Genomic DNA, 18,600 nt, shown 5'->3' on the forward strand with positions numbered 1-18,600 from the left:
TTTGTCTTAAGTTGTTGTTTGTCTGTATTTTCTGTTCTTGTTACAGCTGTCTCGTCCATCAGCCCACTGTGTTTGTCTGTGCCATGATAATTTTGCAGACTAATCCCTTCTTTGAATTCTCTGTGCTGTCTCTGCATTTGATGTTTGAAATCGGTTGATTATGGCTTGTTTTTTATTTGTATTTGAGTATTTATCTTGTTCATTCTTATGGTTTCTCTATGATATACAGTGAAAACCAGCAATGGCGTATGCCCATAAAAGTATTTTAAATCAATCTAACCATCCTTTTTTTCTGTTTTTAAACACTTATCAGCTTTACATTTTAATTCTGTAACAAAATGTGCTAAAACTCAGATGTGTAAATTTATATTTTGATCATCTCTTTCCCTATATTAGTATCTAATTCCTTGGCAAGTGGCACGGTAGCTCTGCTGCAACTGGAGGAAGTATATTTGGGTGTGCAGGCTGAGTGTGCATTAGTCAAGCAATTTGAAAAGTAATATAAAATGCTAAATATATTTATTGCTCAGAAGAGAAACATCTAGTTTAGCATTGCAGTGTATAATACAACAAACATCAGTGATATAAGTGTAATTTTAAACAAATCTAAGTTTTTAAAAGGGTATCTTACATTAATTTTCACAATAGCATGTTGGTGGTGATTAGCTTCAAACAAAACTGAATTTTAAACCATTTAGATCTGATTTCAATTGATTTATTTACACGAAGAAGCCAAAATAGCTACACAACCTATAACAAGTAGCATAAGCCGAAGCTGTGCATAATTCCAAGGACTTGCTTTGAGGTTGTGTTTTAATATCCTATACATCTTTAACAATCAATACTTACCACCATAATTATATGTTACAATCATTGTTTAAAATATCTCTATTTGTTAATAATTTTAATATTGTATATTTAGAAAGTGAAGTTAGCAGTTAGAAGTTTGTTTCTGAAATCACTGATCTTAATTGAAAACAGCAGTGAGCAGATTGCAATTGGTTGTTAAAACTCAGTGCAATGTGCGTACTACCAGCCAATAAGAAATATCACCATGCGCCAAAGTGTAAGAACTCAGCTCGCTGGGAGTTACAGTACTTCACCGCCAGGCCATTGATGCAGCAGACTTAGTATTAGTAGTTGCCTGCTTCATGTTTGGCCGGTATGATGGTCACTGTATGGTGGTCACAAAGTCATGCTTTTCTTGTCTTTATATTTTCTGTAACAGTGCTGCAGCGACTAAGCTGAAGTGGTATGACAATTCCATTACATGTCTACATAAATCCTGTGATGTTAGCTAAATAAGTTTTTAAGTATATTAATAGCAGTGCGATAGATTCACGGCCAGACACCAAATATACATTTATTCATTATTTGATGGTGAAATTCCTGGAAATAAACACTAGAAGTATAAGTGTACAAAGCTTCATCAAGAGTGAGGATGTTAGAGACAGAAACACAAACACAATGAACACAAAGTAGGTAAATTGGGGAAGGATCTGCAATTGCATACCTGCTAACCTACAGAGTTAAAAACTCTTAAGGTTTGTAAATGATTGCCTTTAACTTCAGCAACTTTATTTCAGTAAAACATGTGAAATCTAATTGTAGCCTATAGTTAAAGTGGTTAATAGCCACAAACTAGGCTAAAAATTGCTCCACTGCACAATTTATGGCAGGTTGGCAAAAGCAGCTCAATAACAAAAAGGTTCCCTGGAACAGACATAAAAATGACCCAAATTCTTTTCAACAGATTCCCGTTTCCTTCCAGTTCAGCCAATCAAATGGCTACACTTGGTTGCAAGTACCGTAAAATCCCATTGTTATGACTTCATTTATTACAATCACCCCTCAATAGCGCCCCCTTTTTGAAGAACCATAAGTCTAAAATTTTACGAAAATCGATAGGAAATTTTTTTGAGCGCATTGCGCTGCATTTCTCTTGGTGAGAACGGTACTGCACGTAGCACAGTAGACACCCTTTCCTCCTGGATGAGTCTCTTTTCCCTCCTACCCAAGATAATGGTTTTGTGGCATCAGGATGTCTTCCCGTTGCCCGACAGCCAACAATGTGTCATGGGCAAGTCAACCTCTTAGTTTGCTCGTTATTATGACTTAGATTTAGTGATTTTAGATATCATTTGGTTTTGATTTTGGTTTCTTGACTACTTATAACTTTTTATTACTCAGATTCATTTATACTTCTAGAATAGATTTTGTGAACAGTTGTTGGCAAAGCACCTATTTTTTAATATAATATATGGACTACTGATTTGTGTAAAATAAGTAGTAAGGTTGTGCACAATCTCAAAATTTCAGGAAATGTTTCAGGACTGTCAAGATATTTTTTTCATCCTACTGAAAAAAATAAATTGTTGGGGAATTTTTTAAGGGTTATTCATGTGAAGGGTTTTTATTTTCCACTACATTCAGTAACTTAAGTAGAGAGAAAACTAATGCAGAAAAAAACGGATTAGTGTTTTCACTAGGGATGGGACGAATCCACATTTTGGTCGAATCCGAATCCTTGATCGAATCCTCAGTGTTTGTTATCGAATCTCGAATCCCAGTCCCACACTAAACTTCACCACATGTTATAAAAAAAATCACACATTTATTTTAAAAAATTACATAGGCCTATGTATTAAAAAAAATCATGTGATTTATAAAATTGTAAAATAAGTGCATAGTGTATACACCTGATATAAAATAGAGACAAATAACCTCAAAAACCACACACGTAAGTTTGCATCTGTCTAATTCTCTGTTAAATTAATCCTTCCTATGTTTTCAATAAAATACGTTTGTATAACAGACACCATTTAAAAAAAAGTTACGTTTTTTCAGCAATGTTATAATATTGAAGGTTGGAAATGATCGAGTAGTTATGCTAATTGACAAAATGCAGCGTAGTTTATCTTATGTTTGTGCTATTTCCGTTACCTTTATAATACAGTTTAGGTATACAATTTTCTAGAGCTGGGCGAACCTCAGTTCTCTGGTTTCGAACCGAACTGAATCGAACCATAGCAAAAAAATTTTGAACCGAACCTCATACAGAAATAATTGTTTTGAATTAAAATGAACCGACCACCAACATTTCGGTCTTTAACTGAATGGTGAGAAAGAAAGGTTCTCCAGCCATATGTAAAATTAAAACATTATATAGCTTAGCTTTATTAAAACATTGCAAAACATTTTATAAGTAAAGTTTATGCAATAAATAATGAAGGAAAGAAAACATTTTAGAGAAAATCATTTTGCATTTAATTTCTTTATATGTATATATATACTTTTAATTCATGAAGAAGTTCCATCTAAATTTCAAAAAAACTATCTTCCTTTTTCAGTGTACACTAACCTTCATTAAAAAAAAAAAATAAGATTATAAAGATGACTAACATTCAGCATAAGGCCACATAACATATTTTTGTGGTAGACATAACCTAACATTTTTAAAAAGTAAAACTTTTTAATAGGACATTAAAAAAAAGTCGAATGTAAATTAAGTTACCAATCTACATTACAAAACCCGCTGACTGCAGTTGCTGTTTTCTTGGAAGAATGCTGCTCGTCAGAAGAAACTTTAGACATTTTTTGGGGTGGTTCTGGGTCATCTGGGTCGTCATTATCTTTTCTCCATTTGGAAAACTTAAACGACGTAAGCCTGCTCATCGCAAATCACCTCAAGAACAATAATATTGTAAACGTAACGTAACGTAAGTCAGTGTGGTTATAAAAATTTGCGACGAAAAAAAGAAAACAAAAGAAATAATGATGGCTGCCGTGACTACGCTAGTCAACTTAGTACCGTACTGTAAAATTTACTGGACCAGTACTTTTAATACACAAGATTAAATTAATATTTTCAGTACCTAACTGTTATAACCAAAAAGGCCAAAGAAAATAAATACATACCAGTAATTTAAAATACGTAATTTACGTAATCATTTCCTACCGCATTTGTCTTGTGTTAACTTGATCACGTTAGTTTTGCCAAAATACGAGAGTTCTCGTACATGCGCTTTAGTTTAACGTATGGGGTACGCAATCTTTGGTGATTTTACAACACTTCTCGTACACACACTATAGTTAAAGGTATAATATACAATACCTTTGGCATTTGTACAATAGTTTATATTACGTAGTACGAGAAATGCATTCAAAATTCTCTAAAGTAAACAAAAAACAAAGAGCGCCTATAAGAAAAAATGCTATGAGAGTTATGCGACGATTAATAATTTTTTTTTATTATTATTTTGGCTGCGCTTGAAACTGTTGAGGCGACGATTATGCGATAAAAGTCGGAATATTACAAGTAATGGAATTTTGTTGTGCTGTTTTGTGAATGGTCTCAAATGGGGGTTAGAAAATTATAAAAACGTAATTTTTTTTTAAACGAACGTTCGGTTTTTCAAATATATTTTAAGAGGTTTCTAACCGAACGTAAGGATTCGGTTCGGTTCGAAATTTTCAAACTTCGCCCAGCACTACAATTTTCAATTACTACCTAAAACTCTTAAAAACCCACCTCGAATCCCACCTCGGATCCTACGAATCCTGGAATCCATAGGATTCGGTATATTCGACGAATCCAAGATTCGAAAATCCCATCCCTAGTTTTCACCAAGATGTTGAAATTTAATGGAGGGGGAAAAAGCAGAATTTCTTAGTTTTTTGTGAATTTTCCACTTAACCATTTTTTGGGGTCTCTAATAATGTGTACAAATGTGCCTATAAAAAAAGTAAATTAATAAGATTTTGGGTAACCAATAAAGGCAGTTTAGTTTTAAAAGACTAGGCCTTTGCATTAAAATTTTAATAGATGGATTTACTAGCTATTTGTAGGCGATAAAGAGGCGTGCTATTGGGCACGTTTTCACTAGCTGAACGATAACAAGTGTAGCAAAACTCATTTAAAGCTCTGTCTCACTCAGCATGTAAATTATTTCATTTTCTCATTTTCACTATTACTAAAAGGACATTTCTGTGAATTTATTACAATAGCTCTCTTGCATTATCAATTTTCGTTGCAAAATTTCAGAACCAATTATTTCTGTACCTCTATGTTTATGGCTTGTGTGTGTGTGTGTCTCTGTATGTATGTATTTCTCTGTGTGTGTGTGTCTCTCAGTGGCTCTCCATCTTTTTCAGTATGTATGTGTCTGTGTGTATGCCACTTTTTGGGTCTATGAATTTATATCATAAATTAAATTAAAACCAGATAATGTAAAGTGGAGTTACCTAAAATAATAATAATTGCATGAACAAAAACAGTTTACAAAAAAATCTGTAACTGTCGATTCTGGAACTATAAAAAAAGACACTAAATATCCTTACCTCCACAAATGATATCAGCAAGATTTGTCTGCAGAGACTGGTGTGTGACATCGCCATCACGAATAGTCTGCATTTCACCATGCACCAAGACCAATGCCTCTTCAGGTGACATTAGCAGAGAGTATGTTTCTGTTCCTTTGGGGTCCATCTTCGAATGATTGCTGTACTTACGATGGCGCCTATAGTGGTTAATCTCTCTCCTTTTGCGTTCTGGTGTCATTACAAAAAAGCCTTTTGATGTTTGATATACCTGTCACAAAAATTCAAACATTTTTAAAACCAATACATCAAAGCCAAAATTCTGTTTACCAATTTGAATTACAGAGAAAATAATTCCGAAGAGCACTTAATCAAGGTAGAATTTGAATCAGACAGTATTAACATTAAGGTGAAAGCCCACACTCAGTTAGTTTGATTCAAATCCAGTAAGGAGCATGTGCACAAACTTTCAAGTGATGCTGATCCACTTTGTTTCCTTTGCTGCTAGCTCATCCATCACACTGTCATCTATCATTGAACGTCAATATAGGCATGTTTTTCCCGGCAAAAAGGAGGGGAAAAAAAGTAAATTATGTATATAATGCTAATTTGTGCCCAGCATGTTTGTCTAAGCGAGTACTGATAAGAAAACTATAAAACTAATGTTGCAACCACTGGTACAGAAATATTATAGACACAAGACCTTGATAGTACACATGCAAATGTTTGAAAGAATAAAAACTATAGCAGATTCAATTTTTATAATGACTTACATTGGGTATGTTTTTTGAAAAAAAGTTTTTTCTATTATTATAACAGTACTTATTAATTTCCATACAAACGTATAAAAACTAAAAACTTTGAAAGCAGTTTATACTAAATGAAACTATTGATTAATGTAGTATTTAGCTCGTCATTTTTTACTTACTACTTTATCAGCAGTATCCAATATTTTCGAAAGGCAAATTTAAGCATTTCAACTAATTTCTTCTTTACACATTTTAATTCTAATGAATTATTTACATTATGATTTAAAACCAAAAAATATAAAAAACAATATTTATAAATTTGAGCTTTTCAACTCATAAAATTTTTTATTAATACTACAGAAAAATTTTAAAACTTATATTAAACATTTTTTTTAACACAATATACATAGTTAATTTATGTTCAAAAGCATTTATTAAAATGAACAAAGAACTAATAAGGTAAAAGGTTATTAAGTTTTCATGCAATAATGAACAATATTGTTGATAAAATAAGGTAAAACAAGGTTTACACTTATTTTCTAGGCAACTTGAAAATTTTTCTTGCCTTTTTATTGGCTCCAAGAATAATGAAACTATATAATTTTTTTAACTTAAAAAAATACATATGTTGTGGAGTTTTGAACTCTTTAATGCTAACTCAATGAACTGGTTGCTACAAGCTTGAAATTCCAAAATTTCCTGACTTTTCCAGGTTTTCCAGACCTGAACTGACAAATTTCTCAGACCTTTCAGACACTAAAAATCTTGCAGCACCACTTAATGTTCACGCTTTTACTGCAGGAAAAGAAGGTTGTATGTAGTGTTCCAATGTGCTATTATAATCTTAAAAAAATGCACGCATAAATATTTTTTTCCCCTTGTTCAACTACAAGTTTACAGTAAAGAGGATAATTCACAAAAATAAGGAAAAACCACCAAATTTAATTATATATAACGTTTTCAAATTTTTTGAGGTGCCTAAATGTCAACAAAAGCCTATTTTCCGTTCACTTTTATTATCACAACAATAAATTTTAGAAATATGTTGTGATTTCCCTGACTTTTCCCAGTATTCCCTGATCATTTTAATTTCCCTGACTTTTTCCGGTTTTCTAGTCCTGTAGCAACCCTGATGAAGTTAACACTGCCATTTTTACCATGTACTTAAATGGTGAGGAAATGGCTTATCAAATCATGTATATACTACAATATTAATTACTAAAACAAGAATTACATAAAGGTGTTTTAATTCACTTTAAGAAGACTGTGAATATTCATCAACAGTTATTGCATGACTATCCAGCTTATACGTAATTGCTGCCATCAAATTTCCAATTCACCACATAAGCAAGTGAGTTGCTGGTCGTCAAAATCAGGTTTTGACAGCACAGTCACTCCAGATCAGCAACCAGCAAGAATCGAGACACCATGCATAACTTAGTCTTACCACAGGCCCACCCAGAAAGGGCACAAGTGGGAAAACACTGCCCAGCCCCCAGTCAGCAGTAGAATACCAATTCGATTCCAATTTATCATTGGTTTCCTACACTCACATCTCTTAAAAGAGAATGCTAGTAGAACTCCAGTCAAAAGGACTTTCACACACCTTTTCTTCTGCCATTAGCTGGGCAAGAACATCATAAACCACTTCATTCGACGGCACCTCCATGTCGGGAAAGGAGCTCTGGAGTGCTGAGAAGATCTCAGGCAGCACAGCCGACTGACCTGCACTGGTGAGCTCCAAGATAACCCAACAGAGGGCTTCCGGCAGAGGTGTAAAATGCCCCTGTGGTAAAGGCTCTACTACACAATCGGAAATATCTCCTGTAATGTGATAAAAACAAGAACAGTGAATGACACAGTAACATAGTCTTAATAACATCATTCATTACTGATCATGCAAACATTGATTCTGTACTTTTCCTTTATTAAGCTTCAGTAAGATCAAAATAAGAATATGGTTTCGTTACCTTGAACTGTAAACATTCAATACAAATTCTTGAAACTGATTTACTTAAAAAATTTACCAAAGCCAAATGTAGCATCACTTGTTGAAAGCAGAAAACAATTAGATATACTATTTGTTCATAATTTTTATAATTTAAAACTTAACTGCAAATATTTACTAGAAAATACTGGTCTTAGAGAATCTAAATTTAATAGCTGTCTACAGTACATTCTTTATTTAATACATAATACACAAAACATCCATAGATTAATCTCTAATTTTAAATATCTCGATAAATATTTACATTTTTTGATAATCAAACTACTAGTAGTACTAAAAAAATGTGTTCTACTCATAATAACTCAACATGAAAAAATAAAATATATATATATATATATATATATATATATATATATATATATATATATATATATGTATATATGTTTGTGTTAACATATGAATTTGTTAGTTTATGAATATGCTCATTTTATGTGGTGTGTATCCATACATATATTTTCATGAGCACATATTTATAAATAAATTTAAAAAAACATTAAAACATTAATATACATAAATATATTATATGCAAATCAATATACTTATATTTGTTCTGCTCTAACCATTAAGTACATACATAATCTTAGGCTATTATTTTTTATTAATTGTAGAAATGTTTAGTTGTTTTTTTCCATCTTTTATTTCTGTCCTGTTTGTATTTCCTGCCTGTATGTGTTGCCTACCAGCAGATGGTCCTTCCCTGTATGAGATGCCTGCCTGCAGGTGGAACCTACGTACATGCAGTTCCTGCATCTGGTCACTTGTATTTTTTTTTGTATGTGTCTTTGATTGGTTATTGTGCCCAACTTAAAAAGTTCCTCTACTATTGGTGAGCATGGTACAAATTATAATCATAAAACTTAGTCTCAAAAAGCAGATTTCTGAACAAAGTCTTTAATATACAATTAATATTTACATAAAAAATCATGTGTGTAATGATTTTAAAATTTTTGTTTCCCAAGATTATTTAACAACCATTTGTTGATTAATTATTTATATTAATATTTAACAGCCAAAATATTTCTACATACTAACAAGAGACATTAAAAAACTTTTAATGAAGGTTAACTCAGTTACATATAAATGTATTTATGACATTCTTTAAACAATATAATGAAGTCACCATTAAAAGACAAGATTTTAGTATGATCAGTATATTTTTTAAAACATTGTGTGCATACTTAAATCAAACTGGTTGAATATTTAAATCAAATATATTTTTTAAAACACAAAGGTTGTCTTGTTGGAACACAATCAAACCAACAAATTTCGCAAAATGAGTCAGATTTTAAGTTTGAATTGCCTGAAAATAAGCATCATGCACTACAGGACCTCTGCAACCAATCCAGCAAGCAAGTGTGGTTACACCATCAGCTGTAACCAGAAAAAATTATGAATATTAAGGGAAACGTGTGCTATTAATCCTGGTAGTCTCGATGAGAAATGCTAGTACTCGTCTCCACTTTTAGTTATAGGAAATATGAAGCAAGCAAACAAAACTCCAAACACGCTACACATTTTTGTGAAATTTTATCAGAGTACCAGAAATGCAGGTAGCATGTCAATTTTCATTGGCACAGACATACCTGTCATGAATATTGAGAATTCCTTCATAGACTACATTAAAGTGGATTCCTTACAACTATTGAACGTGTGCTTATTTAATATAGTGATGTCTGGGTGTAAAGCCACATTAGCATATAATCTGTAGTGAATGTTGCCTACTTTTCAGGCAATTTAAATATAGTGTCTAAAATGCACACATTTCTTGAAAATTGCTTGCCTGATAGGTGTTCTGACCAAATGTTCATTTTTTTTTAAAAATTCAATGTGCTTGTTAATTGTATTCCACTTGAAAATTTTTAACAAAAAAATAAGCAAAAGAATGGTAGTAAGTACATCCTTATTATTGTAGGACGATGATACTGTCAACTATATTTCACAAGTGTAAATCTCAGTTAAAAGTAAAATTATTTGCTGATTTGTTGCAGAGTTACAGGTAGTTCCTGATATTTCTTGAAAAAAAAAAAAAGTCTTTTAAAATTAGGCATTAAAGGGCATATTCATTATTTTAGGAGTAATGAATATTGTTATTGTTATGAGAGGGCATGAGGGTTTAAAGCATAGCCCTATTGGTTTAATCTAAGTCTATTTATTCACTGATATTTACACAAGTCATCTTCATTATCTTGTTTAGCTAAATATTTAATCTATAATTAAATTAAATAGTTCACAGCCTTTCCAAATTGGAAGATTAACCTAACCATGTTTACTATTGGTGTCTGACTGATTTATCTGTGGTCTAGAAACCGCCAGAGAATGTGTCCAAGGTTGTGTTTCTGGGCAAGAAAAAGTCAGAAATTTCATTCAAGATGTAAAGATACAAAATGTAGGTGCCATGTGATCATAGCTGCATGATAGGGTGGCATGACCATAAATGGAAGCTGGCATGCAGGGGCTGAAGTTGTTGCCAAGGATAAAGTGACCAAGAGAGAGCTGATGCTGAGCAGCAAACAAAGGGAACCAGATCACTTAGTCAACACCCAGGGGTCATACGTCTCGCACAATGTAGAATGGTGATTTCTGGAAATATTGTCTTGCAACAATATGTTTTCGTCTTGTTTTCTCATAAGGATACACTTGCCAGTTAGCAGTATTGTTCAGAAACACTCAGTATAAAATAGAATTACAACCATGTACGCACCCACAATAAGAATAATGAAATTGGTCGGTGGCCGCAGCACATTTCTAGACCAAGCAGAACGTACAACTTCTAAAGCGCAAGGATTTGCAGTGACCATAAGTACCCCTGGAGCAACATAGCCACGGAACTTGAGAACTCGTACTGCTTCCAACAAAGCAGTGTTCCAAAAGCACTTGAGATTCTGTTCAAGGAAATCCTGGAAAACAATAAAAAAATTAATAACAATAACAGTATTAATTAAATTATGATTCTGAAATATTGTGATTAAATGACCAAACAAACCATTCGTTTTCAATGTAAGTGTTAACATAACATTCCTGAATATAAAGTAATTATACTAAGCCCTTCTACTGAAACATAAGATTAGTTTGTTGGAAACTAAAAATTTAAACAAAAAAAATTAATCAACTTACATTCTCTTATATGAACAATGTCAACACCAGTGCTGAGGTTACTACACACCCTTCAAATAATAGTAATCTGTAGGATATTTTGTAAACCATGTAGTAAACGATGAAAATATAATGAACTTAAGTTTATACAGCCAATTAAGCTGAGGGGGAAATCCAATGATAAACAACCTTGACAGCAAATGACTACCACATAAGCTAATGAAGTAAGAACATTCTCTTACTGTTTGACAAGTAGGTACTAAATATTCATACATCTAGTGTTACTAACTACCACCAATCAAATTACAAACACAGGAACCATTTTTAAATATTAGCCTAGTACGATTAGATACACTCAAATAAATATATTCTTTTAACTAATCCCTGAAAACATACTTTATCGTATTTTCCCTCACCATAATGAATACAGAATGTATAAACCTAAATATGGGATTAAATATATTATTCTTACTTTTTTACATTGCATTAAAATAAATTATACTTTATTATAGCAAATAAAATGATGACAACTTTTTTTTTAAAAAAGATACTCAGAAATAAGTCTAATTTGATTTTAACATTCATGTGTTTATACATTTAAAAGTTAACCCGGACAAATTAAGACATACACTTTTATGCCCACATATTTAAGGCAAATTAAACATACATCATTGTCTAACCAATGTAACACTGCAGTTTAAAATACAGTATATGCACCATAAATTGTGTCATTAATAGAATGATTTGGTGGGCCTACATTGTTCACTTAGATAATATTCCTGCAAAAATACCATCTAGGTAGTAACCAACACTTAAAATATAGGACTGTGCGACTTGCTGCAGAAACATTTGGGAAAAATACAAGTATTATGGCCAAAAACATTCATTAAACCTGTTAAACTGTAAAGTTGCCGGGTCTATACACAGGCCCAAAAAATAAAGTGAGATTTCCCTGAATTTTCAGTAACATGGCTTGAATTTCTTTAATTTATTTTAATAAAGTAATTCCTAGACTTTTCCATGTCACTAGCCTCCTGGTAGATTGTTTTTAAACTTAAACACTTAAGTGTTGAGGGAAACCAATGTGAGTCTACGTAATAGATTCCTTCAATAAACTACAGTAAATTAACTATCAACAAAATTTATTTACTATTTATTTAAATTGTAACATGTCTACCAACAACAAAGGGCCAAGATGATAGACACCCTACATATATACAAACAAATACACGCAAAGAGACAAAAAAATACTAACACAAAACAAATCAAATGAGAAACAAAAAAAAGTCAATAAATAGACATGGAGATTTTCGAAAGAAAAGGTAAATTAATAAATAACAACAATATACATGAAGTGCTACAATAAAATTAAATAATTACATCAAATGGTATATGAGTATATAAAAACTAAGATAATTAAACAACTACAGTAAGTCCTCTATTTACGTCGTACCGATTTACGTCGTTTCGGATTAACGTCGCTAATGTTTGAGTACTCATGTTTCAATTTAAGTTGTCGCCGATTCACAATAACGTCGTTTACAATGACCGTAAATCTTTATTTTAACCAAAACACCGTATATAATTCGTTTATAATTCTTTGTTTCCTTCGGTAGATAATTTATGCTATGTAGCGTAAGCTACACGTTCACCGCCTTATCTTATCATACATCATGAGGGACGCTTCCTGCTCTTACGTACAGTATGTACTATATATCTGTTTTTATATTTCAATCAATAAAGGTAATAAAGCAGCTGGTTAAAAAACCATTCTATAAAGCTGAGAAGTACTAGTTGGACTTGTTTCCCACGCTGTCGGTTGTCATTTGCTGATAAAATTGCCCGTTGTCACGTCTGTATGCCAGCGCTTCCGGCCGACCTTGCGCTGTGGTCAGCCGGTGGCATGAAACATTGCTCATTTTGCGTCGTTTCTATTTACGTTGCGGTTTTCAGGAACGTAACCCCGACGTAAACCGAGGACTTACTGTATTAGACAGATCATTGCAATTAAGAAAAAATATCATCAAATTAATAGCTAGGGTATATTAAAATATGCTTGTAAGGAGCATACAATAAGTTATTTTTCTGCTACTGGAAAAATACTATTTATTCTGTTGAAATTATTTACTAATATGTATAAAATGTCATTGTTTTTACTAATAGTGCTAATAATGTTACAGGGCGTCTAGAGACTTTAGGCATGTCGCAGGCTGCCCAGCTCACGTGGATGAGTCACTGTAGAGCCAAGCTCCAGTCAACAGTATTAATGTCCGATTGATCGGTGTGAGACTATTTTTGCGGACAGAGATTGGACTGTGTGTTATTTATCAAATTTAATGTGTAAATAGTAGTTAATAAATGAACATTGGTATTAATTAATTGGTCTATCTTTTACGAATCCCAGGTCCCTAAAAGTAACAATAATAAACGTACCTGAAATAGTAAGTAACCATTATCATACATCCAAAAGTCTCTGTTATGAAGAGAACGGGATTCCGAGATCTTCTTCCCATCAGGCCGAAATGAAACTTTGAGAAGTTTGATGGCTAAACACCTCTCCAGCAAAATGAGACATCTTGTGCCTTTCTCTGCTGGGCCTAGTTCACTTGGATAAGAGTTCTCTTGCAGACATTGAACACTCTGCGGTGTGTGGCAGTTTTGTCTCGTGCCAGTGCGTGAAGCAGCATCTGGGGGTCTGCCCTGCGTGCGTAGAATATGTCCACTCATAGTGTGTCTGCACTAGCCACTAGCCAGTCATTTCACAACCTGCAACATGACAGTATGACAAGTACACCAAACTACCTTAGCACTTTCAACATCATTCTTGTGCGTTATACCATTGCATCTATTAATGCAGTCAATCGACAGATGTATAGGCTATATATGCAGCAACTTTACTTAATCTTAGGTACATTTTCTCACATTTAATACCTCTCTGAGATGTATACTGTAATATATGACTTAAGATATAGCCTGATAAGCGTAGGCGATCTGCTCCTGACAGAAAGTCCTTTTATCAAATGTGTTGTCAGTTAGGTGAACCTATAAGTAATCAATATGTATAATATTTTTGGACCACAAGGCAGTTATTGAGACATGAAAGAAAATTTTAAAAATATTTTAGTTTATAAATTTTTTCTTGATTACTAGTTAACAGAGATAATTCCAAAACCTTGTAACAGTGAACATTTTTGAGAATATTATGCATTTTTTTTACTATACCAATCCTCGTAATTAACAATAATAATGGTTAAAATAAATTTCAAGTTAATTGTATAGGTCTCTTACTAAGTAACCACATTAAAAAAAAAACATGTTTTAATGTGGTTTATTAACATTAAAATTTTTAATCATAATTAGAGGAAAACAAAGTAAAAAAAATTATATTACAATCACTATCAACTAAAAATAGAAAAATTATAAAAAATATATATTATTTTTATATTCTTGAAAAGTAAAAAACTTCTGCTAATGTGAACAACCATCCAAAGTTCTATTACCATTAAAGCAATCACAACAATATTTAAAAATACTTTTATGACCAGAACCATACAAGGCATATTCAACATAACATTGATAATCTTTTTTATTTTTTATTTGACGAGACTTTAAGTTACTTCTATCTTTAATGTATGCGAAGTTTGTTTTATATATCAAGAGCACACGGGAAGAACGATGAAGGTCAATTTTGGTCAAAATGAACTAAGCAGGTAGTTAATTGTGTTTATGTATGTATAATCGCAGACCTGCCAACATTCAAATTTAAAAAATCATGAGGTCCTCGATAAAAATTTTCAGGCCCATAAATACAAGTTAGAAATAAAAAACAACAAATGATAATCTTTAAATTTAAGTGACATACCTGTACATATGTTACATGGTATCTGCTTCAAAATTTATTTCAACAAATTATAGGTTGAAGATTTAATTTAGTTGAACATAATTTAGCGCTGTCGTGTAGTGATCATGCAGGGCCGCAACTAAAAAAGATGTAAAATAACATTCTGCTCGTGTAACACTATTATCACTGTTCACAGCAAAATTAATTTTTTTATTGGAAGCAATACACTTCACGTGTTAGTTGTGTTTTTTTCTAGCGACATGTTTCACAATGTTTCCTCTTCCACTATGCGAGATAGAAAAATCAGCACGGCACATGCTACAAAATGCAAAATTGCTTCCTTTACGTGACTCGAGTATTGATGGAAACTCATTACTGTAAGCTTTCGTAAAACTTGTTTTGTAACTTTTACAAACAAAATCTTGGGGCCCCAAAAAATTGTGAGGAGAAACTATTTTGGCGTGAGGGCGTGAGATGGACCTTAAAATCGTGAGCCTCACACCAAAATCGTGAGAGTTGGCAGGTCTGATAATGTAAGGATGGTTTTACAAATGGAAAAACAGATGAGTGAACAAAATGGCAGCCATGTTATGAAACCCTGTACACTGGAAGAAAGATGTGGGTACCAAGACAGCAAAGAAAAACGGATGTGGTTTACTCTGTTTTGTTTGTAGTTCTGCCAATTTAACTAGTACTGTAACCTCATTAGGTTGTGTCAAACATTAATTTATCTACTAAAAAAACATTTACAAAATTTTGAAGACAATTATTAATTATTATTCATTAAGGTACTAGACATAACCTGTTCCCTGTTCTAGATATTGTATTTAAATTTTTTATTAACTATGATATATAAGCCTATATGTTTGAAGGTAGCTAGTAATATGAAAAAAAAAGTTTTGTAACTATGTGTAATTATTATTAAAGGTGTGAAATCGCAAATTAAAATTCACACATACGGTAGTCACCTATGACAACAATATGCGTAGATGAAACAGCTTTTATTTCAGGCAGAAATGTTAAGTGCTACTTCTAAATGAAGATAAAGTTTTAAGATCAGGTACTTAGAGAAAAGTGTTATTACATGGTGACAATATCTGTTTAAGTCTTCAGTGTTTACTTTGTTATTCATTAACCACTGCTTCATATTCAAAACATAGGAGATCCACCACGTTTTCACAATATGTACAACTTCATAGAATGTACAACTTACAAAAGCTGTTCATGCAGAATATGGTAAGAATCTGTATGACAAATATAAGAAAAATTTGATACACAAAATATTTTTGTGCATTACCAACTCATCAAGACAGTTTTGTGTATTTTTGCAAACATGTTTTACACAAAATACTTTTACCTAATTCTAGTGCATTTCAGCTAATGTAAACATTTTATTTTGGTTTCTACTTCTGAAGCACAACATTCAACTAAAACATAGTATGTCTTACAACTTTATAACTTACAGCATACTAGATAAGGTAGTTCCATTATGCAACACTTCTATTATGGAAGGAAATAAAGTGTTCAGATGATTTGAAATATGCTACATCGAAATCCCAGTCTTGCACTACCATTGCATTCAATGAAACAACTTAAATAAATTTAAAAAACGTATGTACGAGGCGTGTCCAGAAATCCAGTACCATTTGGTCACTCAAAAAATTAACTCATAAAAAAAGTTTTATTGAAAGTTTTAGTTTACTACATATCTACATCACATTCTCACATAGTCGCCATTGAGTTCCAAGCACTTTTCACAATGCTCTACTAGTTCATTTAACCCTTCAGTATAGAAGTTCACCACCTGGAAATAAACCCAGTTCACAATCGTAATTTTGTACATTTTGCTGCATTTGTTGACTCACATTTCATTAAATCAACCAAAATGAAGCCCTTTTCATCCCAAAAAAAAAACTGTAGCTATCATTTTTCAACTCAAGTATGGAGATTGCTTAAACTTTTTCTGGAGATGTTTACTAAGCGCCTGTACTTAGGCTACACTCCATTGCTTATTCAAGTCCATGATGCCTATGGCCGAGGCATCCATTCCCTTTCCTGGTGGCGAACATCTATGCAGAGGGGTTAAATAAACTGGTAGAGCATTGCGAAAAGTGCTTGGAACTGAATGGTGACTATGTGAAAATGTGATGTAGAAATGTAGTAAACTAAAAATTTCAATAAAACTTTTTTTCATGAATTTTTTTTAATGACCAAACGGTACTTACTTTCCGGACACGCCTCGTAATACTTTATATCAACATCTACCTTCAATTGAAGTATTATAACATACACATCAAAAACATAATAGATGTATATTTTTTACCATCTTCTACATGATTTGCAACAGTGGAAGTCTGTATTTATTTTAAGCATCATTTCAGTATTATTTTAATTGCAAAGCTTCTACTAAGTGTGATTACGATGAAATGATGGTGCTGCCCCACTATCTGTTGACCCAGATCCAATGGAATGCGAGTCTAGGTCCCACCACTGTGCCACCATGCTCTTCAGTTCTTAATGTTCATATCCTGATGGTCATTCCCAAACTAAACATTATAACACTTGAGGAAGAATGGAGAGTCAATAAATATTTTATTTGTCCTTAAAACTGCTTTGTGTGTTTGAGAAGCATCTTTCTTGTCAATGCTGAGGCATCTTGTTGTATAGTTTGCTTGCTGATAAAAAAGACCCTTTTTGCTACAGCGTTTAAGTTCAGTTGTGGCATAAGTAAATAATTGGTTCCTGTAAAATTTAGTTAATAGTTTAAAATAAATTAAAAATAAATAAATAAAATAATGGAATACAATTTTGCAGGCCCACTCTGTGTGTGCTTTAGGAAGTCAAGTAGCACAAATGCACCTTTCAAAAATAATTAATTACCAAAATTAGAAGGACCAAAAAACACAGAGAAATTTTTTAAACCTTTTACAGTAAAGCACCTTACATCTATAGGCCTACCTAGTGAGCATTTATCTCGCATTGCTAGGTTATTAACTGTCCCTGTGTTCAGATGTAAACCGGCCCAATGGAACACTAGAGTTTCCCATGTGACCTCTTAATATCAAATGGAACCCTTTTTTTTGACCAGCCCTCTTAATGCAGCCAGACCACCTCTGCCTATGATACACTTGAAAAAACTCAATCAGCAGTGATCCCTCGTAATGAACACATACTGGGATAGGCTTGTGAGCTTAATTTGACAACAAGGAGGGCTTATTAAGCATGCAATATCATCCTATGTTATTAATCTGTTCTAGGCTAGCAGTCAACAACAAAAAGGCTAAGTTAGCTATAATTGCCTTGTATTACATGGCCTGAGTTAGGCTGAGCAAGTCTGCTACATTGAAAATCATTGAAGGCTTACTAAGTGTACATCACCAATGTTGAAAGTGTTCAGTGAAAGGTCTTTAATTCGGTAACATGAGCAGCTTGCCTTAAGATTTTTTCGGGTGGATTCTGGCCGTTGACCTCGGCCAATAAGTCATATCACTGCGCTGCCGGTGTTTTCAGTTTAGTACAGTGTTTCCTGTTTTATAGTAGTTTGGTAGTTTCTATAAGGATATTTGAAGATGACCAATGTTCATCTGTAT

The 18,600-nt window shown here is 32.7% G+C and overlaps 1 protein-coding gene across 3 annotated transcripts in view; it reads right to left on the minus strand.

Annotated features, from left to right (window-relative positions):
* The window catches only part of LOC134529583 (uncharacterized), a 66,838-nt gene that overhangs the window by 37,789 nt on the left and 10,449 nt on the right, over positions 1 to 18,600 (minus strand). For 2 of the 3 annotated variants that reach the window (XM_063363822.1, XM_063363824.1), the window contains exons 2-5: positions 13,603 to 13,935; positions 10,778 to 10,973; positions 7,675 to 7,892; positions 5,341 to 5,590 (exon numbers count right to left, since the gene is read on the minus strand). In XM_063363822.1, coding sequence (XP_063219892.1) covers positions 5,341 to 5,590; positions 7,675 to 7,892; positions 10,778 to 10,973; positions 13,603 to 13,896 — 958 coding nt within the window. In that variant the 5' untranslated portion in view covers positions 13,897 to 13,935. Of the gene's footprint in view, positions 1 to 5,340; positions 5,591 to 7,674; positions 7,893 to 10,777; positions 10,974 to 13,602; positions 13,936 to 15,031; positions 16,150 to 18,600 lie in introns of those variants that run through there. The other variant, XM_063363823.1, reaches the window with a different exon arrangement.

Source organism: Bacillus rossius, chromosome 2 (genome assembly GCF_032445375.1).
Source record: "Bacillus rossius redtenbacheri isolate Brsri chromosome 2, Brsri_v3, whole genome shotgun sequence".
NCBI classification, from domain to species: Eukaryota; Metazoa; Arthropoda; class Insecta; order Phasmatodea; family Bacillidae; genus Bacillus; species Bacillus rossius.